The sequence below is a fragment of the Jaculus jaculus genome, chromosome 1, assembly GCF_020740685.1.
Source record: "Jaculus jaculus isolate mJacJac1 chromosome 1, mJacJac1.mat.Y.cur, whole genome shotgun sequence".
Classification (NCBI taxonomy): Eukaryota; Metazoa; Chordata; class Mammalia; order Rodentia; family Dipodidae; genus Jaculus; species Jaculus jaculus.
The window spans coordinates 193,319,155-193,345,891 of NC_059102.1; the positions used below are offsets into that span (position 1 = coordinate 193,319,155).

Below are 26,737 nucleotides of genomic sequence, written 5' to 3' on the forward strand. Positions count from 1 at the left end.
GTTAAATAAATAGATATATAAATAAAGATAAAATGAAAAACCAAGAATAGGAACTAAAAATAAAGGCACAAAGTGATTTTCACATTTTATGATTGTAATTAATCAAAGGAAGTATACATTCATTTTTAGAATACTGGAAGTAAAAATATATTTAAATGACATAAAAGGAATAAGTTCCCTACCTTTGAATAATACTAAGAAAGTAGAATCCTCCAATCTCACATATGCATGTGCATGCGCATACACACACACACACACACACACACACACACACACACACATTCACTCATCTCTGAACTGGCTTGGTTATCAGCTTAGTTTTATGAGTAAATTTTTAACTTAAAACTAAAACTAAGTACTTATATATGGTCTTGAACATAAATGTAATAATCATGCATTAAAATGGCTTTATACTTCCTTTTGTTTCATTCCTTCCAATCATTGTAATAATAAAATAGAAGTTAATGTTCCAAAAATTAGAAAAAGCAAAGGACACCTTTATGTAGTAGTTAACAGCTCACCTGCATTTTTTTTGTTGTTGTTGTTGTTTTTTTCTCGCTAGGGTCTCGCTCTAGCCCAGGCCGACCTAGAATTCACTATGTAGTCTCAGGGTGGCCTCGAACTCATGGCGCTCCTCCTACCTCTGCCTCCTAAGTGCTGGGATTAAAGGCATCACCACCACACCCAGCTTTCACCTGCATTTTTATTAAAGTATCTATTAAGGCTTTTTGTAAACTTTTAAAATTTCTACAATTATTTAAAAATAGAACCTATTTCTTTAATTTTTAGTGAAAATAAAGTAACATTGCCTCTAAAGTCACAATAATGAAACCACTAATTACTGATCATATTCATCATGCTTTACTTATATAACTAGTTTTTCAAAATCAATTTAAAATTAGTTTTCAGCTCAATGGCAGAGACACAGCCTTTTCTCAATGTAAAAAGACATTAACAGTGCAATTTCTTGCTTTCATTTTCATATTATTTCTCTGAAAGCTGTACTATATTCTTAGAGCTTCATACTTAGTGTTTTCCTTCCATTATAATTAAAACCATTCACAGAAAGCTAAAATTAAATCAAGGGATGCAATCAATAATTTAAGAGTGAAATTAATTTTAAATTGAAACAATCTACATAATTTCTGAGTCATAAATTTGCAAATGAAATGGGGTGCTAGGAGTTCAGGAAAGTCCTTGAACCCCAACCCTGAGATCATGCCTACTTTTAACCAAGGATTAAATAAAACGAATACCCCCCCCCCCCCCAACCACATGCACACATGAGAGCGCACAGTGAGCCTGGAAAAACTGTAGAGAGAACAGAAAAGAAACTACAAAGACCTACTGCTATGTGGAGATCAGAAGGAGGTAAAGAGCCCTTTTGAGAAGTATGAGCTTAGGGATTCTCCCCTTGGCTCAGAGAAACGCACCAGAAACTGTAAGTTCACCAGTGGCCAGGTAGCTCAAGGGGAGAGAGAGAGAGAGAAAGAGAGAGAAAGATTTTCCTCCCCTGGTAAAACTATAACCTTATGGTTGTGGGTTTCATCTCCTTGCTCAGGATAGTCAGAGAGAGAGATTTGGTTGGTCTGGGCTAGAGGCTGGCCCAGGAAGAGGCCATCCATAATGCCAAGTTCTGGGGTCTAAACATGACCAAACACATGAGGATGCTAGAAAAAGACCTCCCTCTCAGGTAGGGGCTCAGTTATGGAAATATAGGTCTAAGGAACTAGGCAAGAGATAAAAAGTCTAATCATCCTTTCATCTCTAGCAAATGCATAGCCTCTGGCCTTTTTACTTTCAGGGACACTTTTAGATGCCTAACAAGGCTACCTGACTCCCTCTCACAAGTATGTGTGTGTATATATCTATATGTGTGTGTGTGTGTGTGTGCATGCATGCATGCAGTGGTGAGAGTTTCTCACCACTGCAAATGAATAGTAGACTTTGTATTTCATTTCACACTGGTGACATTTGAACAGTGGATGGCAGGCTTCACGAGCAACCACTTAAGTCTTTTAACCCTTGAATCACTGAGTGCTTTCCCTAGCCTCCAACAGTAAGTTTTGTTCCTGTTTTTTTCTCTTTCTACATACACAGATACAAATAACATCTCTGTTAATACTTATACCATTACTAAGCAATTCTTCATTTTTTTTTCTGATCAGGGGATATTTTTCTCACCCTATGATTAAAATAGCTTAACTAAATGTGTGAAATTTTCTGGCTTGGTGAACTAGTGAGTTGTATTAGGGTTATATACAGGAGTGTGGGCAACATTTGAGTGTGCATACCATTGAAGAAATGTCTGTGTTCTGTCATCCCTTGACTTCCTGTAAATGCTCAGGGATGGGAGCAATTTCTTGAGACCCTTTCCCCCTCTGAGATAAAATGATAAGGGATCTAATCTTGTAGAGCTCTTTTCTGGGAGCACACAGCTGCTTGAAATTTAAAACAGTCATGGGCTCATGCCATGTCCTGAGAATAACATTCCACAACACTGAGTCCCATGGAAGAATGCATATTCTAATAAATGTATTCACTAGGGTAAAATTCAAGTTGTAGTAAAGGTATGTAGTAAGGTATGCAAGTAGCTTTCTAACCTTTTACAAATAAATTGTTTTATGTTGAAGTTCTGGATAGGTCACATGTAACTTGCAAAAATATGTTGCTTATCATCATATTAAGTGGATGATAAATAGCACTCATGCTAACTTTTACCTTCTTTCCTAGGCATTGAGGCAAACTACTTGGGAGATAGAATAATATTTTAAACATTATCAGTGGCTTTTAATTTTAAGTATGTTACCAAGATAATAAATTCAACAACTAATTCTATGCAGTGAAGCGTCCTACTGTGAGAGACCCCAAAGATGGGAGGGAGTGGGGATGTGGCACATTGACAGAACTTTTGTCTAGCTGGGCAAATACTGAGTTGAGTAACTGGCACTGGGAATGAGAGACAAGGCTTATTGACAGTTCTTAAACTTTTATTCTAGACAGAGAGAGAACAGTTAAGGAGAGTTAATACATAAATTTATACATACATGTGATATGTGTGTATATGGGTATATTATATACATGCATATAAACATAAGTGATTATTTGGATGTAAACATGTGTCCCCCATAGACTTAGGTATTTTTTTAAGTTATTTTATTTGTTTATTTAAGAGCAACAGACATAGAAAGAGGGAGACAGAGAGAGAGAGAGAATGGGTATGCCAGGGCCTCCAGCCACTGCAAATGAACTCCAGATGTGTGCACCCCCTTGTGCATCTGGCTAATGTGTATCCTGGGGAGTCAAGCCTCAAACTGGGGTCTTCAGGCTTCACAGGCAAGCACTTAACCACTAAGCCATCTCTCCAGCCCAGACTTAGGTATTTTTTAAATGAATTGTTGTTTTATGGAAAGATTGCACACATAGAACCTCCTCTCCCCTGCCTCAATTCTGGTGAGGGTCTTCAGTGGCATTATTGATATTCACTGTGGGGACTGAGAGGCCTCAGTCAGTCTCTGCAAGGATGGGGGAAACATGGTGTCTCAGGCTATGTCCACCCAACCTGAGGCTGTTATAATCTTTCTGCCCCCCACCCCCATTCTATGATGCTTCCTGAGCCTTTCTTGGGGAAGATAGATTTCTGGTTTAGTGTTGATTTCTCTTTATACTCTGGATCTTTGTTTTTATGAGGTTTGAGTGACCCTAGTGTCTGTCACCATTTTCCTGAAACTGGGTTTCGGGCTGGCCATAAGAGCAGTATTCATGCCACTGCTTCTGCTGTAATGACTTCTGGGCCTGGAAAGATGACTTGGAGGTGACCCATCTCCTGGACAATCCTGTCACTGACAAAATCAACCAGCTGAGCAAGAAGTGTACACTTGTACAATAGTGTTGCACAGACAAAGTAAGTGACCAACTGTTAATGGATTGGACATGAGATCCTCTCAGTGGGAGTGAACTCTTATCTGGCTCTGATAACCAAGCCAAATTACCTAGAACAGAAAACCAATAGGCTGCAGAGAGAACCTCCACTGCTCTCTAGCTTAGAAGAGTGGAGATATATATCAATATATCTTTCTCATTACTATGCTTATCAAACCCTTTTATTCAAACTGTTATCACTTTTGCTTGAAAAAAAATGTTCTATTTTCAGATGGAGACTTAGGTACTTTTGATTAAGCTTTCTACTTAGGACTACAACAGACACAGCCCTGATGGAGAGGTCATTGGGGGCTGAAATTCAGTCCAACCCTACTAGGTGTATGGACAGCAGCTTGAGCTCTCGCTGTCCTATTCATGCTTACTCCCTCCCCCTCGCCCTCTCTCGGCTGTGGATGCTGAAGTGAGCCATGGTGAATCTTCCTTTGGAATTTGTAAGCCTTAAATAAACTCTTTTCTCCCATAAGCTGTTTCTGGTCAGGTGCTTGACCCAGCAAAGAGAAGCTAACTGCACAACATATGTAGTTAAATCAAATGTTTGATAAAATAAACAATGTATCTATTATAATCCAGAGATGGAGGTGCATGCCTGTAATGCCAGCATCAGGTAGGCGAAACCAACAATATTGACATGAATTCAAGGTCAGTTTAGACTTCATGGTCAGTACCAGTTCAGCTAAGTCTAGATAGGAAGATCTGTCTTCAATAAACAAAAAACAAAAAGCAATTTATAACTATCAGGGATGGAGGAATACTGTGGGTCTATGGGAGACATATCTTGTTAGTCCTGCACATGAAAATAGGTATCCCCTTTCAAGTCCTATATTAGTCATATCCGTGACTAATATAGTATTTGAAAGAATATTTAAAATAAGCATTAGAATTTATTTTTAATTTTTTTGTTTATTTGTATTTATTTATTTGAGAATGACAGAGAGAGAAAGAGGCAGATAGAGAATGGGCCTCCAGCCACTGCAAATGAACTCCAGATGCATGCACTCCTTGTGCATCTGGCTTTTGTGGGACCTGGGGAATCAATCCTTGAACCGGGGTCCTTAGGCTTCACAGGAAAGCGCTTAACCACTAAGCCTTCTCTCCAGCCCTAGAATTTCTTAATCAATCTTAAAAGTTATCTCGTGTTGTCATATTTGAAGCACATTACATCTGAAGTAATAAACAGAAAAGTTACCTTTAAAGTTAGGTCTTATTCTCGCATCATACCCTGATGTTCTCCCCATCAATTTGTCCAGGAAGTCAGAAGGTGACATTGGAGCATTTCTAGATCTCGCACTATTTGTTTCCTTTGTGGCAACCAAACTACAAGTGAAAGCAAAATGATAGACTTTACTGAAGGAAATCTACCAAAAAAGTAAAATGTGAATGCTAAACAGAAATGCCTTTAACAACAGTACACAACAATTGAATAAAAACACTGAATATTATGAGGCACATATTTATATCAGGTTTATAAAGTTCCACATGGATTCAGTCAGAGGTGACATTTCGTTGTTTAAAACCTGGAAACAAAGTTGACACACACATTTTAAAATTTTCAAAATCTGTATTTTCTTAGATTTGAAGTCTAATTGTACCTTCTAAATAAAAGTATCCTTAGTGTTGAATGCATAAGAAATACAAAAGTATAGTTATGATGCATAATTTTATGTGCTTTTCTTGAGAGAAACAAAATCACACATAAGGTCTCCCTAATTTTTCTAAGCATTAATAAAACTTCTACACAAATTAAATAATAATCTTGTTTTCTTCAGTTAGGATGCTTCCTATATGAGTCTCAAATTCAGTTAAACTCAAGCTGTTTGCACTTAGGAGCCATTCATCTTTTTGTTGTTGTTGTTCATTTTTGTTTATTTATTTGAGAGCAACAGACAGAGAAAGAGGCAGATAGAGATGGATAAAGAATGGGCATGCCAGGGCCTCCAGCCACTGCAAATGAACTACAGATGCATGTGCCCCCTTGTGCATCTGGCTAACGTGGATCCTGGGGAATCAAGCCTTGAACCAGGATCCTTAGGATTCACAGTCAAGTGCTTAACTGCTAAGCCATCTCTCCAGCCCCATTCATTTTTAATACATTTTGTTCAGATATAAAATTTGTGTGTCAATGTTAAAAAGTATCATAAATTTGACCCGAACATCTACTTATTAAATGAGTTGAACTTGTGCACAGATTATATAAAATGTTATAATTAAAAAAATATTTTATTTATTTGCAAGCAAAATGAGATAAAGAGAGACAGAAAGAATGGTGAGTGAGGGACCCAGACACTGCAAATGAACTGTAGATGCATGTGTCACTTTGTGCATCTGGCTTTATATGGATATTAGGGAACTGAACTAGGGAGTTGGGCTTTGAAGACAAGCATCTTAACTGCTGAGTCAACTATTCCACACTTTAATTTTTAGCGTTTTGGATACAGGGTTTCGCTTTAGTGCAGGCTGACCTGGAATGGTCAGGGTGTCCTTGAACTCATGGTGATCCTTCTACCTCTGCTTCCCCATGTTGGGATTGAAAGTGTGAACTACCAAGCCTGGCTGATGTTGAACTTTTGACCCTGTACTTTAGCCTCCTACTTAAGTACAAGGAGTGTAAACATATGCCATCATGTCTATCTTCAAACATTTTTTTTTTCTTTCATGCAACTGACTTTAGAAAACTATAGTTGGATGGAACCTCTATCTGGCTCCTCATTTACCTAAGTTATTCACAGAAGGTGTGGGGGCTGCTAGTAGAGATGAAATGATTCTTCCACCCACAGATCTTGCTTCAAGAAAGTAAAGCTAACTTCCTCAGTACATAGAAGTTGGAACATATATGTTCAAGGTGATGTTACTTCCCTGGAGAGTATTAGTTATCACACCCTCTCAGCAATCTTGCTAAATTCAGAAAATTGCCAAACAGGCAGAATTTTAGCAAATAGTGAAAATGGAGCTTAGTATCCTACCACCAGTTTGTCTTAACACATTGATACAATGATTCATAGGTATAATAAGTATACAACGACTTCGGAAAGCAATATGGAGACTCCTGAAAAAGCTGACTATAGGGCTGGAGAGATGGCTTAGTGGTTAAGCGCTTGCCTGTGAAGCCTAAAGACCCCAGTTCGAGGCTCAGTTCCCCAGGTCCCACGTTAGCCAGATGCACAAGGGGGCGCACGCGTCTGGAGTTCATTTGCAGAGGCTGGAAGCCCTGGCGCGCCCATTTTCTCTCTCTCTCCCTCTATCTGTCTTTCTCTCTGTGTCTGTCGCTCTCAAAAAAAAAAAAAAAAGAAAAGAAAAAAGAAAAAAAAAGCTGACTATAGAGATACCAACAGACCCAGTTATTCCCTTACTGAGCATGTACCTTAAAACCTTCAAACAACAGGCCAGAGAGATTTGCTCAACCATGTTTGTAGTAGCTCACTTCATAATAGCTAAGAGCTGAAATCAACCCAGATGTCCATCACTAAAAGAATGGATAACTAAGATGTGGTATATCTACACAATGGAATTCCATACAGCAGTAAGAAACAATGACATAATGAAATTTGAGGAAAAATGTTTGAACCTGGAACAGATCATTCTCAGTGAACTTACCCAATCACAGAAAAAAAAAATTGCCACTTAGTCTCACTAATCTACAGTACCTAACCTGAATCTACCCAAGATACCTTACATATCCAGCAAGCATTTCGTGGACTAGACACTAGGATGGGTGGGGAGGAAGGGGAGGGGAATGGAGGAGTGGGAAACACAAATCTAGACCCAAAAGGCAATGGTACCATAAAATTCTGCTTCCTAAAAGGCGGACCAAATGGCTGAACCTTCACCAGGCCCTTACAGGGAACACCTGAACCACAAGACACTGGAGAGGGTAGGATCAAGCTAACCTTAATCTTCTATATCTTCCCTCCCTCCCACTCCCCCTCCCTCTTCTCTCTAACTCTTGTATATTAATTATTTTTTTCCTCATGTTCTTAGTGGGCACTGACCTGTAACTCCCAGTACCAGCATGTGGTTATCATCCACAATGAGCTTTTTATCAGAGAGACCTACAAGGTTGCCTAAAAGACAGACAGATTTCTGTCAGAGTACTTGAGGTTAGTGGTAAGACCTTAGTGCTGAAGACACCATATGCAGTTGACACATAAAATGGAATGGTATGGCTAGAAGCTAGAAGAGAGTCATTGCCCAGACAGTCAGTGTGTCTGGTGCCAGAAGTTGCTACATGGGTGACTGGGGGAAAATGAGCAATATCTGTCCAAGCAACTCAAGGTCTACCTACTTAGCAGCAAATAACCTGTTGTAATACTCACACAAGTGCCGTAGTGGGGAACGAACTGCTCTTGATTTAGCTAACTGATCCCCTCAGTGGTATGGGACCCATAGCTGGAGCTGGGAAACAATTAAGAACCATATCCAAACAGTAGCCCACTCTCCAATATCAAGCTACCATCAATCATGGGGTACAAGAGGGCCTACACCTATTAAATTCTCTATAAAAATGTAAGGGTTATCTCATTTGTCCTGGTGCTAACTTACTCTCCGTTGGAGAATCTGCTTCTCTTTTTCAGATAGATGTAGATCCTAAGGAGAGAGCCACTCCATCATACCTCAAAAGGGCCCCAACTGAAACTAAGGAAAACTGGCAAAACAAGCAAGGGTGCTGTTTTCCTGATGAACCGGATACCAGCACAAGGGGGAATGAGACCAACATAGAGAAAAATCAACTCCTACCAAATCAGAGAGCCAGAGCCTCAGAGGCCCCCAATACCTCATCACTGAAGCAGACCAAAAATGAACCCAACATGGCTCAGGGAAATTTTGCGGAAGAGGGGGCGGAAAGAATGTTTGAGCCACATTTTGGGTCTAGATATGCAGAGACATTTATCATACCAATAACTGTGGGCTAACTCCACAATGCATGACCCATATACCTCAACAAGGAGGAGCCAAGGGAAGGGTGTAGGTTATGGATGAGCCTAATAATGGTACCAAACTGACTGTATTTGCTGAATACAAAGTAACTAATAAAAGAAATTAAAAAAATATACAATGTGATCAGTGATGATCTGAGAATGATATTTCTGGAAGCTTCGGGTCACTGCAAACAGTACCTGTTTTCTACTTCCATATATAGTGGTTCTACCTAGTCCAGGGTAGTCTCATTACTTATCTCCTTAGTGGCTTTCTGTCATTCTTACTTTCTCTGCCAACAGAAACTTATCCTCTTCTTTTCTATTGATTCGAGATTATGACCCTTCATCTCTTTTTATTATGTTCAATCTCACTCCTTATCATTTTACAGACAATCTGCTACCTCCTCCATGACCCTAGAACTTTCCTGCATTCTGTGGTTTTAAGGATATTTCTGCTCTCTTGTTAAGCAGAGTTTACTCATATTCTAAACACAAGAACACAGTGCTAAAAGGCCTTATTAGAGCTTTAATAGCTCACAATCCTAAATCATTCCTTTAATGTATTTTACAAAATCCTTCATTTTGGTTATTAGAAGATAAGCTTCCACATTCTACTTCCAACTAGTTTACTACATCATTTAATTATGTTGTGTTCCTCTACTATAAAGTAATAGATGATTATGTGAACTAAGTCACAATTCCACACATTATGCAGTGGATTAAGGAGTTTATTTAGGTTTGCAGTATAAGAAGAAGCATACATGGATGTGAAATGGGTAAGTTTGCTATGAGCAGAAAAAGGTATAGCACAGGCAGTTATTAGAGTGAAGCACCAAAGTCACGGAAAGGAGGCAGCCCCCCGAAGCCACAGAGTTGAGGAAAGCATTCTTCCTGAGTTATTCTGGAGAGAGTGGGCCCTGAGTACTTGAATTCAGACCTGAATATAAATAATGAAGAGATACCTTTGTATAGTTTGTGGTATCCAAAGTATGTGAATGCCACCTTCCCAGTGAAATTTTCATTTAAATAAATTACTATACTTTTCAATCCCAGATTTACTCTTTCTTTTATAATTATTATTGCTGATGATATTTTTGCTTTACATTTCAGTTCTCTGAATGTTTTTCTCTAATTTTCATATGTATTTTTTGTAGGTGTAAGTGTGGAAGTGTGGGTGAACATGTGTCACTGGTACACCTGTTAAGGTCAGTGGATAAACTTAGATGGAGGTCCTCCCTTTCAATATGTTCAAAGCAGAGTATCTCATTCACCACTGTGTTCTCTTAACTAGCTATCCTATAAGATAGCAGATTCTGTCACTTTCTCCCTTTCCACTCTAAGGTGTGCTGGATTATAGACACTCATGTTACAGCTTTACGTGAGTTCTGAGGATCTGAACTAGTGTACACTTACTTGTGCACAAAGTGCTTTATCCAGTGAGACAGTCTCCAACACGATTTTACTTGTATTTTAGTAAGCAAATAAAAATCTTTTTTAAGTAATTCTACCACACATATCTAGTAATTCCTATCACCTTCCTCTGGAAACATTCTACGGGTTGATTTCTTTTAAAACCATAAATGAGATGTATTTTTCTATCTTTTTTTTTTCCCCCCTCAGGTGCTCAGACACAGCCAAGGAATTGGTATATCTTTATATATAGCGTAATTTTTCATTGATGTCTTCTTTTTCTCTTAAATTACCTTTTCTGCATTAATTCTGTAACTTCTACATTAATTATCATATGCAATCATAGACATATCCTCTTATTTAAATTAATTTTCTCATTATTTTGAAGACTAGAAGTCCAAATGAAGTTCAAGTCCCATCCTGACCCTTGTGGCAAGGTTATTTTTCTTCTGTGATTGAGTGTTATTGGTTTCCAATATTACAAGCAAGCTGTAAAAGGGTGGCACTAAGAATCCAAAAAGTTATAATGCTCCAAATTTCACTGTTATTATAAATAGATGTTCTTGTAGAATTAATTAAGCTACTTCTTGGATAAATGAAAGCCTTTCATTAGTTGCCAGAGTGCTACAAATGTTGGATGCCATTTTTTCCCCACTGTATTTCTGAAGAAAAGAGTTAATGGACCCTTTACCCCTCTACATTTTTCTGGCATCACCCCTGACCATGTCTCTCAGACCTCTCTTTTTCAGTTCTAATTTTTTTATTAGTTATGTACACAGTCATGTTGATGTCATCTTTAGCCTCCTCCCTGTCCTCACCCCTCCACATGGACCCTCCTCATTGGGGAATATGGGTCGAGCATTGTGAGGTTAGCCATTAGTTATGGGTAAGAGTCAATGTCTCTGTGAATAATAACCCAATGTGTGACTCTAACATTCCTTCCACCCCTTCTTCCACAAATTTCCCTGAGCCATGTTGGGTTCATTTTAGGTCTGCTTCAGTGATAAGGTCTTGGGAGCCTCTGTGTCTCTGGATACATGATTTGGTAGGAGTTGTATGTTTGTTGTGACTATCTCCTTCACCCTTGTGCTGGTACCAGTTTTACCAAGAAAGCAGAACTCTTGCTCGTTTCCCCAATTACTTTTAGTTTCAGATGGAGCCCTGTGGAGGTGTGATGGGGTATTTCTTTCCTTAGGATCTGTGTCCATTTGGAAAAGGGAAGAAAATTCTCCAACACAGAGTGGAATTGGCACCAAATAAATTGGATAGCCATTGTTATTTTAGAGAGAATTTAATAAGTGTAGGCCTTCTTATAGCCCACAATTGATGGGAGCTTGATAATGTAGAGCAGGTTCATTTTTGGGTATAGTTCTGGCTTGTTTCCCAGCTCCAGCTATGAGTTCTGTTCCACTGAGCAGATCAGTTAGCCAAATCAAGAGCAGTTGGTTTCCCACCATGGCTGTGTGTCACTATTGCACTTGGGTAAGTAGCACATTAGGTTGTTTGCTGCTGGTAGTTTACATCATGAGTTGCTTGGACAGATATTGGTCATCCCCTCCTCCACACCCCTATCACTCATAAAGCAACTTACTTCTGGCACTAGACAAACTAACTGTCTGGGGACTGACTCTCTTTCAGATTCTAGCCAAGTCACTCCATGTTCTGTACCAACAGCATATGGTGACTTCAGCAGTAAGGTCTTACCAGTAACCTTTGGTGGGTCATCAAGTACTCTGACAGAAATCTGTCTTCTTTGGGAAACCTTGTAGGTCTCTCTGATCAACAGCTCATTGTGGATGTTAGCCACATGCTGATACTGGGAGTTACTGGCCAGTGCCAAGGAAATGAAGAAAAGATATGTAATATAAAAGAGTTATAGAAAGAAAAAGAGAAAGAGAAAGAGAGAGAAACAGGAGAAGATTAAGTTTAGTCTTCATCGTACCCTCTCCAGGGTCCTGTGCTTCAGGTGTTCCCTCTAAGGACCTGATGAAGATTCAACCATTAAGCTGTATTTTAGGATTTACCTTTATGGTAAAATTGCCATTTGGATCTAGTTTTGTGTCCCCCACTCTTACCCTCCCTTCCTGCCCCAACCTCCTTATTGTCCAGTTCTCGAGATGCATAATAGGTATGTCAGCATCTAGGGTAGATTCAGGTTAAGAGTCACAGATGAATGAAACTATGTGATGATTATCCTTCTGTGATTTGGTGAGTTTACTGAGAATGATCTGTTCCAGGTGGCACCATTTTTCTTCAAATTTCTTTTTTTTTTTTTAAATTTTTATTTATTTATTTGAGAGTGACAGACACAGAGAGAAAGACAGATAGAAGGAGAGAGAGAGAGAATGGGCGTGCCAGGGCTTCCAGCCTCTGCAAACGAACTCCAGACGCGTGCGCCCCCTTGTGCATCTGGCTAACGTGGGACCTGGGGAACCGAGCCTCGAACTGGGGTCCTTAGGCTTCACAGGCAAGCACTTAACCACTAAGCCATCTCTCCAGCGCCCCTTCTTCAAATTTCATTGTGTCATTTTTTATTACTGCTGTGTAGAATTTCATTGGGTAGATATACCACATCTTGGTTATCCATTTGTTTAATGAAGGACATCTGGGTTGACTCTAGCTCTTAGCTAATATGAATTGAGCAGCTATAAACATGGTTGAGCAAATCTCTCTGAACTGAGGCATGGAGCTTTTAGGATAAATTCCAAGTAAGGGAATAACTGGATCTGTTAGTAACTCAATAGTCAACTTTTTGAGGAGTCTCCATATTGCTTTCCAAAGTGGTTGTACCATCTTACATGCCTGTCAACAGTGGATGTGAGTTCCTATTTTGTTTTGATTTGAATTTTTAATGTTTGCTATCCTTACTGGGGTATGGTGGAATCTAATAGATGTTTTAATTTGCATTTCCGTGATGATTAGCGATGAGGAACATTTTCTTAAGTGGGTGTTTGCCATTTGTATTTCTTCCTAGAGAAGTCTCTGTACAGTTCTCTGCCCCATTTTGTGAGTGGGTTGTTTGACTTTTTATTGTTTAGGTTTTTGAGTTCTTTGTAGATTCTAGAAATTAGGCCCCTGTCAGTTGGATAGCCAGCAAAATTTTTCTCCCATTCTGTGGGTAATCTATTGGCTTTGCTTATCATATGTTCATCTGTGAAGAAACATTTTGGCTTCATGAAATCCCAGTGGTTGTGTGATTGTTTAAGATCCTGAGCTACTGGGGTTTTGTTGAGGAAGTGCTTTCCCATTCCTATATCATGGAAAGTTCCTTCTATTTTTTATTGCAGTAGTAGCTGAGTTCTTATTCTTATATTGAGGTCTTTGATCCACTTGGATTTGATTTTTGTGCATGGCAATATGTGTGGATTTAGTATCAATTTCCTACATATGGATATCCAGTTTGTCCAGTACCATTTATTGAATATGCTGTCTTTTTTTTCAGCTTATATTGTTAGCGCCTTTGTCAAATATCAGATAGCTGTAGTTACTTGACCCAAAGTCTGGGTCCTCAATTCTGTTCCACTATCTATTATCCTGTTTTTATGCCAATACCTAGCTGTTTTATTACTATGACTTTGTAGTATAGCTTTAGGTCAGGTATGGTGATGCCTTTAGAGGTGTTTCTTTGGCTGAGGATAAGTTTGGATATCTGATGCCTTCTGCCTTTTCATGTGAATTTTGAAATCATTCTTTTCTGTGCCTATGAAGAACAATGTTGGAATTTTTACTGGTTTTGCATTAAATCTGTATATTGCCTTTGGTAAGATTTCCATTTTCACAATGTTAATTCTGCCTACCCAGGAGCAGGGGAGGTCTTTCCATTTTCTCAAGTCCTCTTTAAATTCATTTTTGAGTGTTTTTATGTTTTCATTGTCTAGGTCTTTTACATCCTTGGTTTATGTTATTCCAAAGTATTTTAAAATTATTTAATTATTTATTGTTTTTTCCATGTAGGGTCTCTCTCTGGTCCAGGCTGACCTGAAATTAACTAGTCTCAGTGTGGCCTTGAACTCATGGATATCCACCTACCTCTGTCTCCTGAGTGCTGGGATTAGAGGAGTGTACCACCACGCCTGGCTTGGTTTTTTTTTTTTATTGTTGTTGAAAATGGACCATGTTGCTAATTTCTTTATCTGTATCTTTGCCTTTTGCACATAGAAAGGCTACTGATTTTTGTGCATTGATTTTTGTATCCTGCTACTTTGCTAAAGGAGTTAATCACCTCTTTTTTTTTTGAGATGGAGACTTTTGAGTCTCTTATGAATAGAATCATGTCATCTGTGAATAGAGCTAACTTCTTCATTTCCAATTTGTATCCCTTTTATTTCTTTCTCCTGTCTTATTGCTTGAGCTAGGACTTCCAGTACTAATTTGAAGAGCAGAAGTGAGAGTGAACACCCCTGTCCTGTTCCTGATCTTGGTGGCAATTCCTTCAGTGTCTGTCTACTAAGTGTTATTTGGGCTTTAGGAGCCTTATATATAGTCCTTGTTGTGTTGAGATATAAACTATCCATGCCAGTTCTTTCATATGTTTTTGATTATGAAGTGATGTTGTATTTTGTCAAAGGCCTTTTCTGCATCTATTGAGCTGATCATGTAGTTTTTGTGTTTAAGCCTATTTATGTGGTGTATTCCATTGACTGATTTCCATATGTTGAACCACCCCTGCATTCCTGGGATGAAGTCTACTTAATCAAGGTAGATAATGCTTTTGATGTGTTGTTGAATTTAGTTTGTGAAAAGTTTGTTCTGGATATTTGTGTCTACGTTGATCAGGGAAATAGGCCTATAGTTTTCTTTTCTTGTGGCATCTCTGCCTGGTTTTGGTATTACGGTGACACTAGTGTCATGGATGAAGTTGAGGAGCTTTCCTGGTTTTCCAATTGTGTGGCACAGTTTGAGAAAGATTGGTTTGTGTTCCTCCATGAAGTTTTGATAGGATTCAGCCTAGAAGCCACCTAGCAATGTACTCTTCTTTTTGGGGAGGTTTTTGATTACCTTTTCAATCTTGATGGGTGTGATAGGTTTGTTTAGGAGATTAATCATTAATATGCTCTGAGTTGAGCTTTGGTAGGTGGTACTTGTCCAGGAATTCATCCATTTCCTCCATATTATCCAGCTTGTGGAGTAGACATCTTTGAAATAAGTCCTGATGATTCTCCAAATTTCACTTATGTCTGTTATGATCCCTCCTTTTTATTTCCAAGTTTGTTAATTTGAAGTGTCTCTTTTTTTTTCTTTTTGCTTGATCAAATTAGCCAGGGGGGGCTGGAGAGATGGCTCAGTGGTTAAGCGCTTGCCTGTGAAGCCTAAGGACCCCGGTTCGAGGCTCTGTTCCCCAGGTCCTACGTTAGCCAGATGCACAAGGGGGCGCACGTCTGGAGTTTGTTTGCAGAGGCTGGAAGCCCTGGCGCGCCCATTCTCTCTCTCTCCCTCTATCTGTCTTTCTCTCGCTCTCAAATAAATAAATAAATAATTTTAAAAAAATTAGCCAGGGGTTTATAAATCTTGTTTACTTTTTCAAAGAACCAGCTCTTTGTTTCATCAATTTTCTTGTTTCCAGTTCATTAATTTCTGCTCTGATCTTAATTATTTCTTTCTGTCTGGAGCTTTTTGGGTTGGATTCTGCATGCTTTTCCAGTGCCTCGATTATTGATTTGGGATCTCTCTGTCTTTGTTATGAAGACATTTAGTGCTATGAATTTTCTCTGAGGACAGCCATCATTGTGTCCCATAAGTTTGAGTAGGATGTATTGTCATTGTCATTCATTTCTAGAAATTTCACAATTTCATTTTTTTATTGCATCCACTACCCATTTATTGTTTAAAAGTGTGTTGTTCAGTTTCCCAGAGCTGATGGGTTTCCTGGTGCATCTTTTGATGTTAATTTCTAGCAATACAGCATTGTGATCTGATATCAGGCAGAAAATTATGTTGATCTTCCTAAATATATGGAGGCTGGCTTTATGACTCAGTATATGATCTATGTTTGAGAGTGATCCATGGGCTGCTTAAAAGAATGTGTATTCTGTGGATTGGGGTAGAATGTTCTGTAGATGTCTGTTAAGTCTAATTGTTCTATGGTTTTGTTGAGCTCTCTTACTTGCCTGTTGATTTTCTGTTTGGATGATCTATCTGTTGCTGATAGTGGAGTATTGAAGTCCCCATCTATGATGGTGTTGGTGGCTATTTCTGTTTAGTTGTCAAGTAGGTTTTGTTTTATGAATTGTGGTGCCTCTGTGTTTGGTGCATAAAGATTAATGATTGTGATGTCCTCTTCTTGGATTGTTCCCATGATAAGTAGAAAATGGCCTTCTTTTTATTTGTTTGATGACTTTTGATTTGAAGTCTATTTTATCCAATATTAGTATAGCTACAACTATACTTGTTCCTTAGTCCCATTTTCTTGGAATATCATTTTCCATCCTTTCACCCTGAGTAGGTGTCTGTCTTTAGTGGTAAGGTGGGTATCTTGAAGACAACATATTGAAGGGTCTAATTTTCTGATCCATCTGAGCCTGGATGTGTGAGGGCAGCTACCCCGTCTTGCTGGTTTGGGTCTGCACATTGGCGTGGGTGTAGAGGGTAGGGGGATGGTTTTCCCAAGCCTGTATGCATAGGTGGAACTGTGTTGGCCTGCTGGCTTGGATCTGGGCACAGGGGTTGGGGCAGTGGCGAATGGGCAGCATTGGAGTGTGGGACAGCACTGGCATATGTGGCTGTTCAGCCATGAGTGGGATGGTGTTTGCACCTTTGCTGGTCCCCTTGCCTGTGATTAGTGCAGAAGGAACCTGAGACTGGGCCTACAGCTAGGACAGCTGCTTGAGGGGATTGGGGAACTGGTGAGTTACCCAAGAGAGAGGGAATCAGCTGACTCCCTTTTTTTGCCCCTCCTCACCCTCTCACTTGAGGTCTGTTACAGTCTGCTTCTTCCTGGAAGACCCAATGTACCCTTTATATCTTGCCTTTTCTTTCCAGAGAGGTGTGTTGTGATTAGGTGGATGCCATCTTGACCAGTAGTCCTCTCAGACCTCTTTTCATATTTCTTGATTGTATTTTTGGCATACAGACCCATCCTTCTCATAGCCCCAGACAAAAGTTACTAACCTCTCTAGATAATTTTATTTCCTCTCTAGGTTTCAACTATTTCCTGTGGCACTATTTTTGTAAAGCTTCAAAAAAGTCCTTTGTTTTAAATAATTTTATAAAAATGATACTCATATTTTTAGGTAGTTTTCCAAATGAGTATTTAAAATCTATGTCACTGTATAGGACATGATTATTATTTTTGTGGCAGTAATTAAGGAATAGCTGTTTACTTGTTATCTAGCTACCATGGAGCTCTCAGATATATCTGTATTTCTATTGTTCAATCTGTTATTATCTGTGCAGCTTAAGAGCTGAATGGGAACAAAATGATTCACAGGTTTGCAAACATTAGGGAGCATGCACCACAAAGCACACAAACACATTATGCTCATGTTATCCCCAAATTCTTGTTGTATAGTTTAAACTCTACTGTCAAACACTATGTTTTAACATCTCAAACAATCCTTTTAAAGAATTAAATGATGAAAGATTATTATTTTTCAATATGATTGCATCTTGATCTATCATCATGTAGCATTCTAATATAATTTAACTGTGCTTGTAATTCCAAAAACCTTTATTAATGCATATTTTTTATCCGAAATAATGGAAATTATATGTTACAGTAACTGGTAAAAGTAATAATTACGTTTTTTTTTCTGAAATTGGATTTGACTTGAATTCAGTTTAAATTCCATTTGAAATATACTCTTGTACCCCAAATTATTTTCTTCTAAATTATCTAATTATCATGACATCAATTCACCAGTGGTGCTATTATATTAAAAAATCTTTTGTATAATTCAAATGAATTTTATGAGTAGAAATTCATTCAATTATTTATTAACTTGCCATTACTGGAGCCTGGAAAAGATTCTCTATAATGTCTGAGATACTTTTAAAAAGAAATATTATAAATAGAGAAAAATATGAATTTAAAAGTAAGTTTATGCATATATATATAAATAATATATATATATATATATATATATATATATATATATATACACACATAAACACATTAACATACCATTTTAATGAATTGCATGTACCTTGCATCTTGTTGTTCATTAAAATGAAATAGTTTGTACAATACAAGTACTCATTGTTTATGCAATTAATAGTGAAAGTGACACAAAGGAAGGAAAATACTGCATTTCTTACTCCATTGTTGACTAGTATGTAATATGGAAGGCATGTCTCTAGTAAATAATCTGGAAAGTATGGTTCATTTGGGGCTGGAAAGCTCCAATCTGGCAGAGCCTGAGAGCTTCAGTCTGACTCTGGTTTTGTTAAATGCTGATGGGTCACGCCCTCTGGCAGAGCTCTTTTATGGGATAGGCCGCCAGCTGCATGTTAGGAAATATTTAAAAAATTATCTTTCTATAAAAGCAATGATACATAATAAAATATTGTATTATTTTTAGGTAAGGTGAAATTTTATACATACATATATATATGTCACTGGGGCCTGCAGAGAAGGCTTACTTGCACCTCCAGCAGGAGGAACTGAGTTTATGTCCAGAATCCATGAAGAAAGTTGGATGTGTCCATGCGCTTCTGTGACCCCAGTCATCATGGGAGCAGACAGAGGACGATTGTCAGGGATCTCTTGTAAGCCAGACCTACTGAACAAATGTCAGCTCTATGTTCACTGAGAACTTGTGTCTCAAGGAAACAAGGTAGAAGAGTAGTATAGAGGACAACAAACCTTCTACTCTGGCCTCTGCAGGTGTGTGCACACAGTACTGGCAACTGTATACACAGTGTTTGCATACATTTGCCACATACATAGCACACCATCACATACACAAATAAAAATAAAATAATCATCATAAATAAAAGCAAGCAAAAAACTTTGACATTTAATTTAATAAAATTCCTAAAATTCCTTGATTGCTAATTTATGTAAAATTAAAGAAATTCACAATGTGCTAAAATGAAGGAATGATAGATTTTTTTCTAAAAATTATTCACAAATTTTCACAAGCCTTTTACAAAGGTATGAAGTTTCACTAACAATAAAATTATAATGCATTTGTAGTACAAAGAGTATTTCTTATTGTACCATAGTGTACTCAAATATTTGGTAAATATTGAAACAACTAATTTTGAGTTTCCATATACTTTTTTAGATGTAAAGCATTCTACCAAATATAGGGAAGTGTTATTGCTCAAATCTGAATCTTTAAAGTGTGCAAAGTTCAGTGGGTTGCTTGGTTTGGTCTCTTCAAGAAGTTAGATAGGATGACAGTGAATAAAATGATGTTGAATGCTTCATCTTACCCCATGAGTAAAATCTTCATGTTTTATAATAGCAATTCCAAACCAGTCTCTGTAGATTGATGCCTATAAAACATGAGAAATTTCTGAGCTAAGAAATATGCCTAGTTTTTTCTTTATGTACTAGTTACTATGGCCCGAGTGTTTCTGTGCCAAATTCTTATGTTGAAATTCCAACATCAAGCTGATGGTAGAAGGTGGGAGCTTTGAAAGCTAACTAGGTCATGAAAGCCTTTAAGGCCCTAAGAAAGATGGTCTCCGAGATCTGACTTGTTCCTCATTTCATGAGGTAACAGTCAAAAGAAAGTGATCAGTGAACTAGCAGGCAAGTCTTCACCAGACAGGTTTCCTTATCTTAGATTTCTTAAATACTGGGAGAAACAGTTGCCTGTGATTTGTAGGTCACCCACTTAATGATGCTTTGCTATTGAAGCCTACACTGACTAATGAAACAGATCTATCCAATTAGGTATAGGGAGTTTATTTTATTTTGAAAAAAATTCAGTTTTTTATTCCATAGGAATTTATCTGCAAAGATACATTGATCCATTGTGCATTGTCTCTGCCTTTCTCTTCCGAGAGGGTAGAGGATATACATGTAGTAAGATCTCCTGCTATGGTGCTTTTTAAAAATTTATTTATTTTATTAATTAGTCTTGTACTCAGTGAATACAGTCAAATTGGTAGCATTGTTAGGCTAATCCATGTCTTACCCCCTCCCCCTGACCCCTCCTTGTCGAGCTATATGGATCATACATTGTGGAGTTAGCCTCAGTTATGGCTAGGAGAAATGTCTCTGCAAATCATGACCCAATGTGTGGCTCTGACATTCTTTCTGCCCCTTCTTCTGCAAAACTTCCCTGAGCCATGTTTGGTTCATTTTTGGTCTGCTTCAGTGATGAGGTGTTGGGAGCCTCTGTGTCTCTGGATATCTGATTTAGTAGGAGTTGATTATTCTCTATGTTGGTCTCCTTCACCCTTGTGCTGGTACCCAGCTTGTTTTGCCAATTATTCTAAGTTTCAGCTGGGGCCCTTTTGAGGTATGATGGAGTGGTTTTATCCTTAGGATCTGCATCTATCTGAAAAGAGAAGCAGATTCTCCAATGGAGAATAAAGTTAGCACCAGACAAATGGGATAACAGTTATTTTTTGCTAGAGAATTTAATAGGTGTAGGTCCTCTTGTACCCCATGATTGGTGGCAGCTTGATCATGGAGAGTAGGCTCATGTTTGGATATGGTTCTGACTTGTTTTCCAGCTCCAGCTGCGGGTCCCATACCACTGAGTGGATCAGTTAGCCAAATCTAGAGTAGTTGGTTTCCCACCATGGTTGTGCACCACTATTGCACTTGTATGAGCATTACAAAAGGTTATTTGCTGCCAAGTAGGTTAGACCATGAGTTGCTTGTACAGATATTAATTATTTTCCCCCAGTCACCCATGTAGCACCTTCTGTCACTAGACAAGCTGTCTGGGAACTGACTCTCTTCCAGCTTCCAGCCTTATCATTTCATTATATGTGTCAACCACATATGGTTTCTTCAGCAGTAGGGTCTTATCACTAACCTCTGGTGGGTCAAGTACTCTGACAGAAATCTCTTTCTTTTAGGAAAACTTGTAGGTCTTTCTGATGTTTTCTTTTTTCTTTTGAGGCAGGGTCTCACTCTAGCCCAGGTTGACCTGGAATTCACTATGTATTTTATTTTATTTTAGAGTGGCCTTGAACTGATGGTGATCCTCCTACCTCTGCCTCCTGAGTGCTGGGATTAAAGGCGTGTGCCACCATACCCAGCTTCATTTTTTTCCTTTTTTCAAAATTTATTTTTGTTTACTTTTATTTGTTTATTTGAGAGCAACAGACAGAGGGAGAAAGAGGCAGATAGAGTGAGAGAATGGGCGTGCCAGGGCCTCCAGCCACTGCAAACGAACTCCAGACGCATGCACCCCCTTGTGCATCTGGCTAATGTGGGTCCTGGGGAATTGAGCCTTGAACCGGGGTCCTTAGGCTTCACAGGCAAGCTCTTAACTGCTAAGCCATCTCTCCAGCCCCATTTTTTTTTCTTAAAATTGTTCTTGTACATTAATATCGAACTTTGCACCTTGTGAACATCAGCCCTAAATAAATTATAGTTATTTAACAGAGTATATACTAAATATATTTAAGTCTTTATATAATCCCCCTGAAACATTATTCTAAATTAAATATCCATTCTCATCTGTACATACATATTCAAAGCCTGTAAAATAACTGTGTTATTTATTTGCTCATGTGTGATATGTGTATGGGTATTCCAGGGTCTCTTTCCACTGCAAATAAATGCCTGTCTGGCTTAATGTGTGTGGCTGGGGAATTGAACCTGGGCCAGCTGACTTTACAAGAAAGTGTCTGTAACTGATGAGCCATCTCCCTAAACACTCAAAAACATTTTAAAGAGTCTTTTGCATGTATTGCCTTTTTGTTTATTTTTATTTATTTATTTGGGAGTGACAGACGGAGAAAGAGGCTGATAGAGAGAGAGAACAAGAGAAAGAGAGAGAGAGAGATTGAGAGAGAGAGAGAATGGGTGTGCCAGAGCCTCCAGCCACTGCAAACGAACTCCAGATGCATATGCCCCCTTGTGCATCTGGCCAATGTGGGTCCTGGGGAATCGAGTCTTGAACTGGGGTTTTTAGGCTTCACAGGCAAGCACTTAACCACTAAGTCACCTCTCTAGTCCTGCATGAATATTTTTTCTTATGTGTGGAGGTACATGTGTGTGCACTTGCAGATGTTCACACACAGGTGTGTGAGTACCTGTGGAGACCAAAGGACAACTTTGGGTGTAATCTCCAGTAATTAAGTCTTCTTCTGTTTGAGACATGCCTAGCATTTATGTGAACACTGGGCAGCAGACTCAGGTCTTAATGTATGTGAGACATAGGCCTTAATGACTAGGCTATTTCTACAGCTCCTTTAAAGATTTCAAAACTCAGGATAGGAAGATATAGTGGGAAGAAATTTAAGATTAATTTCAAATGCATTTTTGTATAAGAGATTTTTATCATCAAGGCTATTTTTAGTATTAAAATGGCACATTTATAACAAGTTTCTATGATTGTTAGCAAATTACCCATGATCAGAACTTTTGAAAGAAGCAGCCTTGGCTCTAAGAACAGCCTTTTATTTAAATCTTCTCAAAATCCAGTGTTAATTAGCTTTCCTTCCACATTTGCCTCTTTGTTTCTATGTAGTATCAAGTCTTACAAACACTATTAACTTTCCTTGGAAATTATGTGTGGACTCAAACACATTGTCATCAATGGATTTTTTTTTCACTTAAGTATTTGATATATTTTTATTTGTATAAAGACATATTACCTGAAAGTTTAGAAATTTGCAACATTTTAAAGGCTGGAAGAATCTATTCAATTAAGTGCTCCAAATGAACACAAATCTGGACCCAAACAGCAATGGTACCATAAAATTCTACTTCCTAAAAGGCAGACCAAATGGCTGAACTTTCACCAGGCCCTTACAGGGAACACCTGAACCACAAGACACTGGAGAGGGTAGGATCAAGGCTAACCTTAATCTTCTACATCTTCCCTCCCTCCCACTCCCCTACTGCTGAAGACACCATGTATGGTTGATACATACATGTAGTGACAAGGCTGGAAGCTGGAAGAAAGTCAGTTCCCAGACAGTCAGTGCATCTAGTGCCAGAAGATGCTACATGGGCGACTGGGGGAAAATGACCAATATCTGTCCAAGCAACTCATGGTCTAACTTACTAAGCAGCAAATAACCTGTTGTGATGCTCACACAAGTGAAATAGTGGTGCACAACCAGGTTGGGAAACCATCTGATCTTGATTTGGCTAACTGATCTACTCAGTGGAACAGAACCCTTAGCTGAACCATATCCAAACATTATCAAGCTATAAGGAATCATGAACTACAAGAAGGCTTACACCTATTAAATTCTCTCTAAAATATAAGGGTTATCCCATTTATCTGGTGCTAACTTTACTCCCTATTGGAGAATCTGTTTCTCTTTTTCAGATAGATGCAGATCCTAAGGAAAAAAACAACCCATCATACCTCAAAAGGGCCCCAGCTGAAACTAAGAATAACTGGCAAAACAAGGAAGGGTGCTGTTTTCTTGGTGAACCTCATATCAGCACAAAGGTGAAGGAGATCAACACAGAGAACAATCAACTCCTACCAAATCAGGTATCCAGAGACACAGAGGCTCCAAAAACCTCATCACTGAAGCAGACTAAAAATGAACCCAACATGGCTCAGGGAAATTTTGTGGTCAAGAGGGGTCATAAAGAATGTCAGAGTCACACACTGGGTCATGATATGCAGAGACATTTCCTCCTACCCATAACTAAGGGCTAACTCCAGAATGCATGACCATATACTTCAAGAAGGAGGGCCCTGGGAGAGAGGGGAGGACAGGGAGGAGGATAACAATGGTACCAACTTGACTGTATTCACTGAGTACGAAACTAATTAGTAAAAAAAAAAAAAGTAATCTAAAAAACATTTTATCAAAAATAGGATAAGAGAAAAGATACAGCATTTTCAAGTTGGGAGAATAGAAATAATTGCAGATGCTTTTCAATGACTTTCATTATAAATGTCAATTACTGTATATTTGCTAAAGAAATATGAGTTTTTGATAGATCTGGGCACTTGTTACCACAGGCTACCATGCATATATTTCCATGAATTGATTTGTACAGAATGCCTTGTGGGGAACAAGTCTGTGCTCATAATATAAAGCAGAGACACATGAAGTACGAAACAGTAAGTGTCCATTGCATGTTTTCCACAGCTCTGTATGTCAGTCATGCTGAAAGAAAAAACTTTAATAATCATTGCTTGGCATTGAGTGAATGATAATAGCACATGCCCCACTCTGAAAAATAAGACCCATAATGGAAGAGAAAACCATTGCACCTATTTCCACATGTTTCCTTGTAGGGAGAATTAGAGAGAAGTTGGCTTATCTGGAAATATGTGACATTCTTGGTGCCTCAAATCAGTGTTACTGTCTTTAAATGGAACTATGGCCTACAAGATATTATCATTAAGGCAGATCTTAAATTGATTGTTTGACATTAATTATTAAAAGGGAAGTCAAGATGGAGTAAAATAAAGATTATCACTCTGTAACAGCTTTGGAGACTCAGAAATAAGTAAAAGTTGATGGGCTTCTGGGATCTTAGTTCTCCTTACTAGACAATGTGCCAGTGAAAAACAAGTTTATTTCAAAGTGATCTCATTTTTACCTGTGGTCTCATGGGCCCAAATAAATGGACAGAATGGACAGAAATGATAGTTGCTTCCTGATTTATTAGATATAAAATTCATAAAAACTGTAATATTTAATTCTCACTACAATTTCATTGAGTATTAGTGCCTATATATTATAGATAAAGAAAATAAGGTATGCAGAGAAGTTGGTAATTATTCCAGGTTACACATATATTAAAAGCACAAGCTTATATTTTGAATAAATCAAACCTTGTGCTCAAAACCATTATATACCGTTAAAAATGAGCTGTGTGTTTGAAACTATAATATTCACAGTTAAAAATGGCATTGCTAGGATCTCAGGATAAAGAAAACTAACAAGTTTGGAGCCAGGCATGGTGGCATATGCCTTTAATCCCAGCACTCTGAAGACAGAGGTAGGAGGATTACCATGAGTTTGAGGCTACCCTGCAACTACATAGTGAATTCCAAGTCAGCCTGAGCTAGAGTGAGACCCTACCTTGAAAAAAAAAAAAAATCACCAGGCTTCTCTTTTCTTTTCTTTTCACTGTTGTTTCATAAATACTTGATTTTGCATGTCTCAGGTTGTAAAACTTGAATATCTCTGGCTTCCTTTCTAGTTCACAAATTACATTTTTTTGACTCTTCCAATTTTATCTATAATAAAATCACATCTTACTGAGTTGTTAATTTGTCTGTTTAAAATTTCTATTAGCCATAAACTTTGTCTGGAATGTTCAATACCCCTCTCTTCTTTTACTCATATGTTACTTTTATGATGCAAATTTAATCACCATTTTTCAATCAGCCTTAACTATCATATCTGATTTTGTGAAATCCTGATAAAATATGTCTCAAATGAGTGTCTTTCACTCACAGCACTTACTATTCCTCCATCTCCTGTATTGAAGGATTTGTAATTTAATTAAAACTTATAATTCTACTGTTTTAATAACTCTAGTAGCAATCCACAGTATCCATTGTATTGAAATATTTTGAAGTGAGTTAACTGAAAATAATAAAGAAGTCAAGTGTCAAAATAAATGGATTTATTGCTTAATAATTGCCACTGAAAAATCACTAAGATTGTATATATTGTCTTTGAACGTGAAGGGCAAATACAAGGCTAGAGGTGCAGGTGGGCCTGGGCAGGTGGTTTCCATTCCATGAAAAATACATAAAGATTATCTTGCACAGTCATTTGGGACTTATTAATTCTGATCTTTAAATATATTTCACACTCAAAATTTATTTTGCTACAAAATCACTCACATTCATTAAACAGCTTCAAAATGCTAGTCTTGGGCTGGAGAGATGGCTTAGAGGTTAAGGAACATGTCTGTGAAGCCTAAGGACTCAGGTTCAATTTTCCAGATCCCACGTAAACCAGATGCAAAAGGTGGCACATGTGTCTGGAGTTCATTTGCATTGGCTATAGGCCCTGGCAGGCCTATTCCCTCTCTCCCTCTCTCTGTCTCTAATAACTAAATAACAAAATGGTAGCCTTACAACTTATGGTGATTGCTATAGCTTCTTGAAGACTGCCTGTTCTTATGGGTAATAGATAGTTTAGTTGTTAATTTTGGCACCAACATTTCAGCTAAAAGAACTAAAAGGCCATAACACAATTAATTAACTCACTAATATGTAACTTCTAAATGACTTATTTATTTTAAAGGAAACTAATTAAATGCTTCAGAGTAAACAGAAATTTCTTAGAATTGGCTTAATACTTCTTATTATGTGTTGAGTGTACAAGGTAATTGAACAGACGGCATCATGGTACAGTGATTAAATGCTCCAGATGAACAGCCAGGAGCCTTACTTGTGTTTCTT

General features: G+C 38.1%; 1 protein-coding gene across 2 annotated transcripts in view; it reads right to left on the reverse strand.

Moving 5' to 3' along the window:
* Glra3 (glycine receptor alpha 3) overlaps positions 1-26,737 on the reverse strand; it is a 179,748-nt gene that overhangs the window by 131,109 nt on the left and 21,902 nt on the right. For both annotated transcript variants that reach the window (XM_004657121.2, XM_004657120.2), the window contains exon 2: positions 5,129-5,256. In XM_004657121.2, coding sequence (XP_004657178.1) covers positions 5,129-5,256 — 128 coding nt within the window. The remainder of the gene's footprint in view (positions 1-5,128; positions 5,257-26,737) is intronic.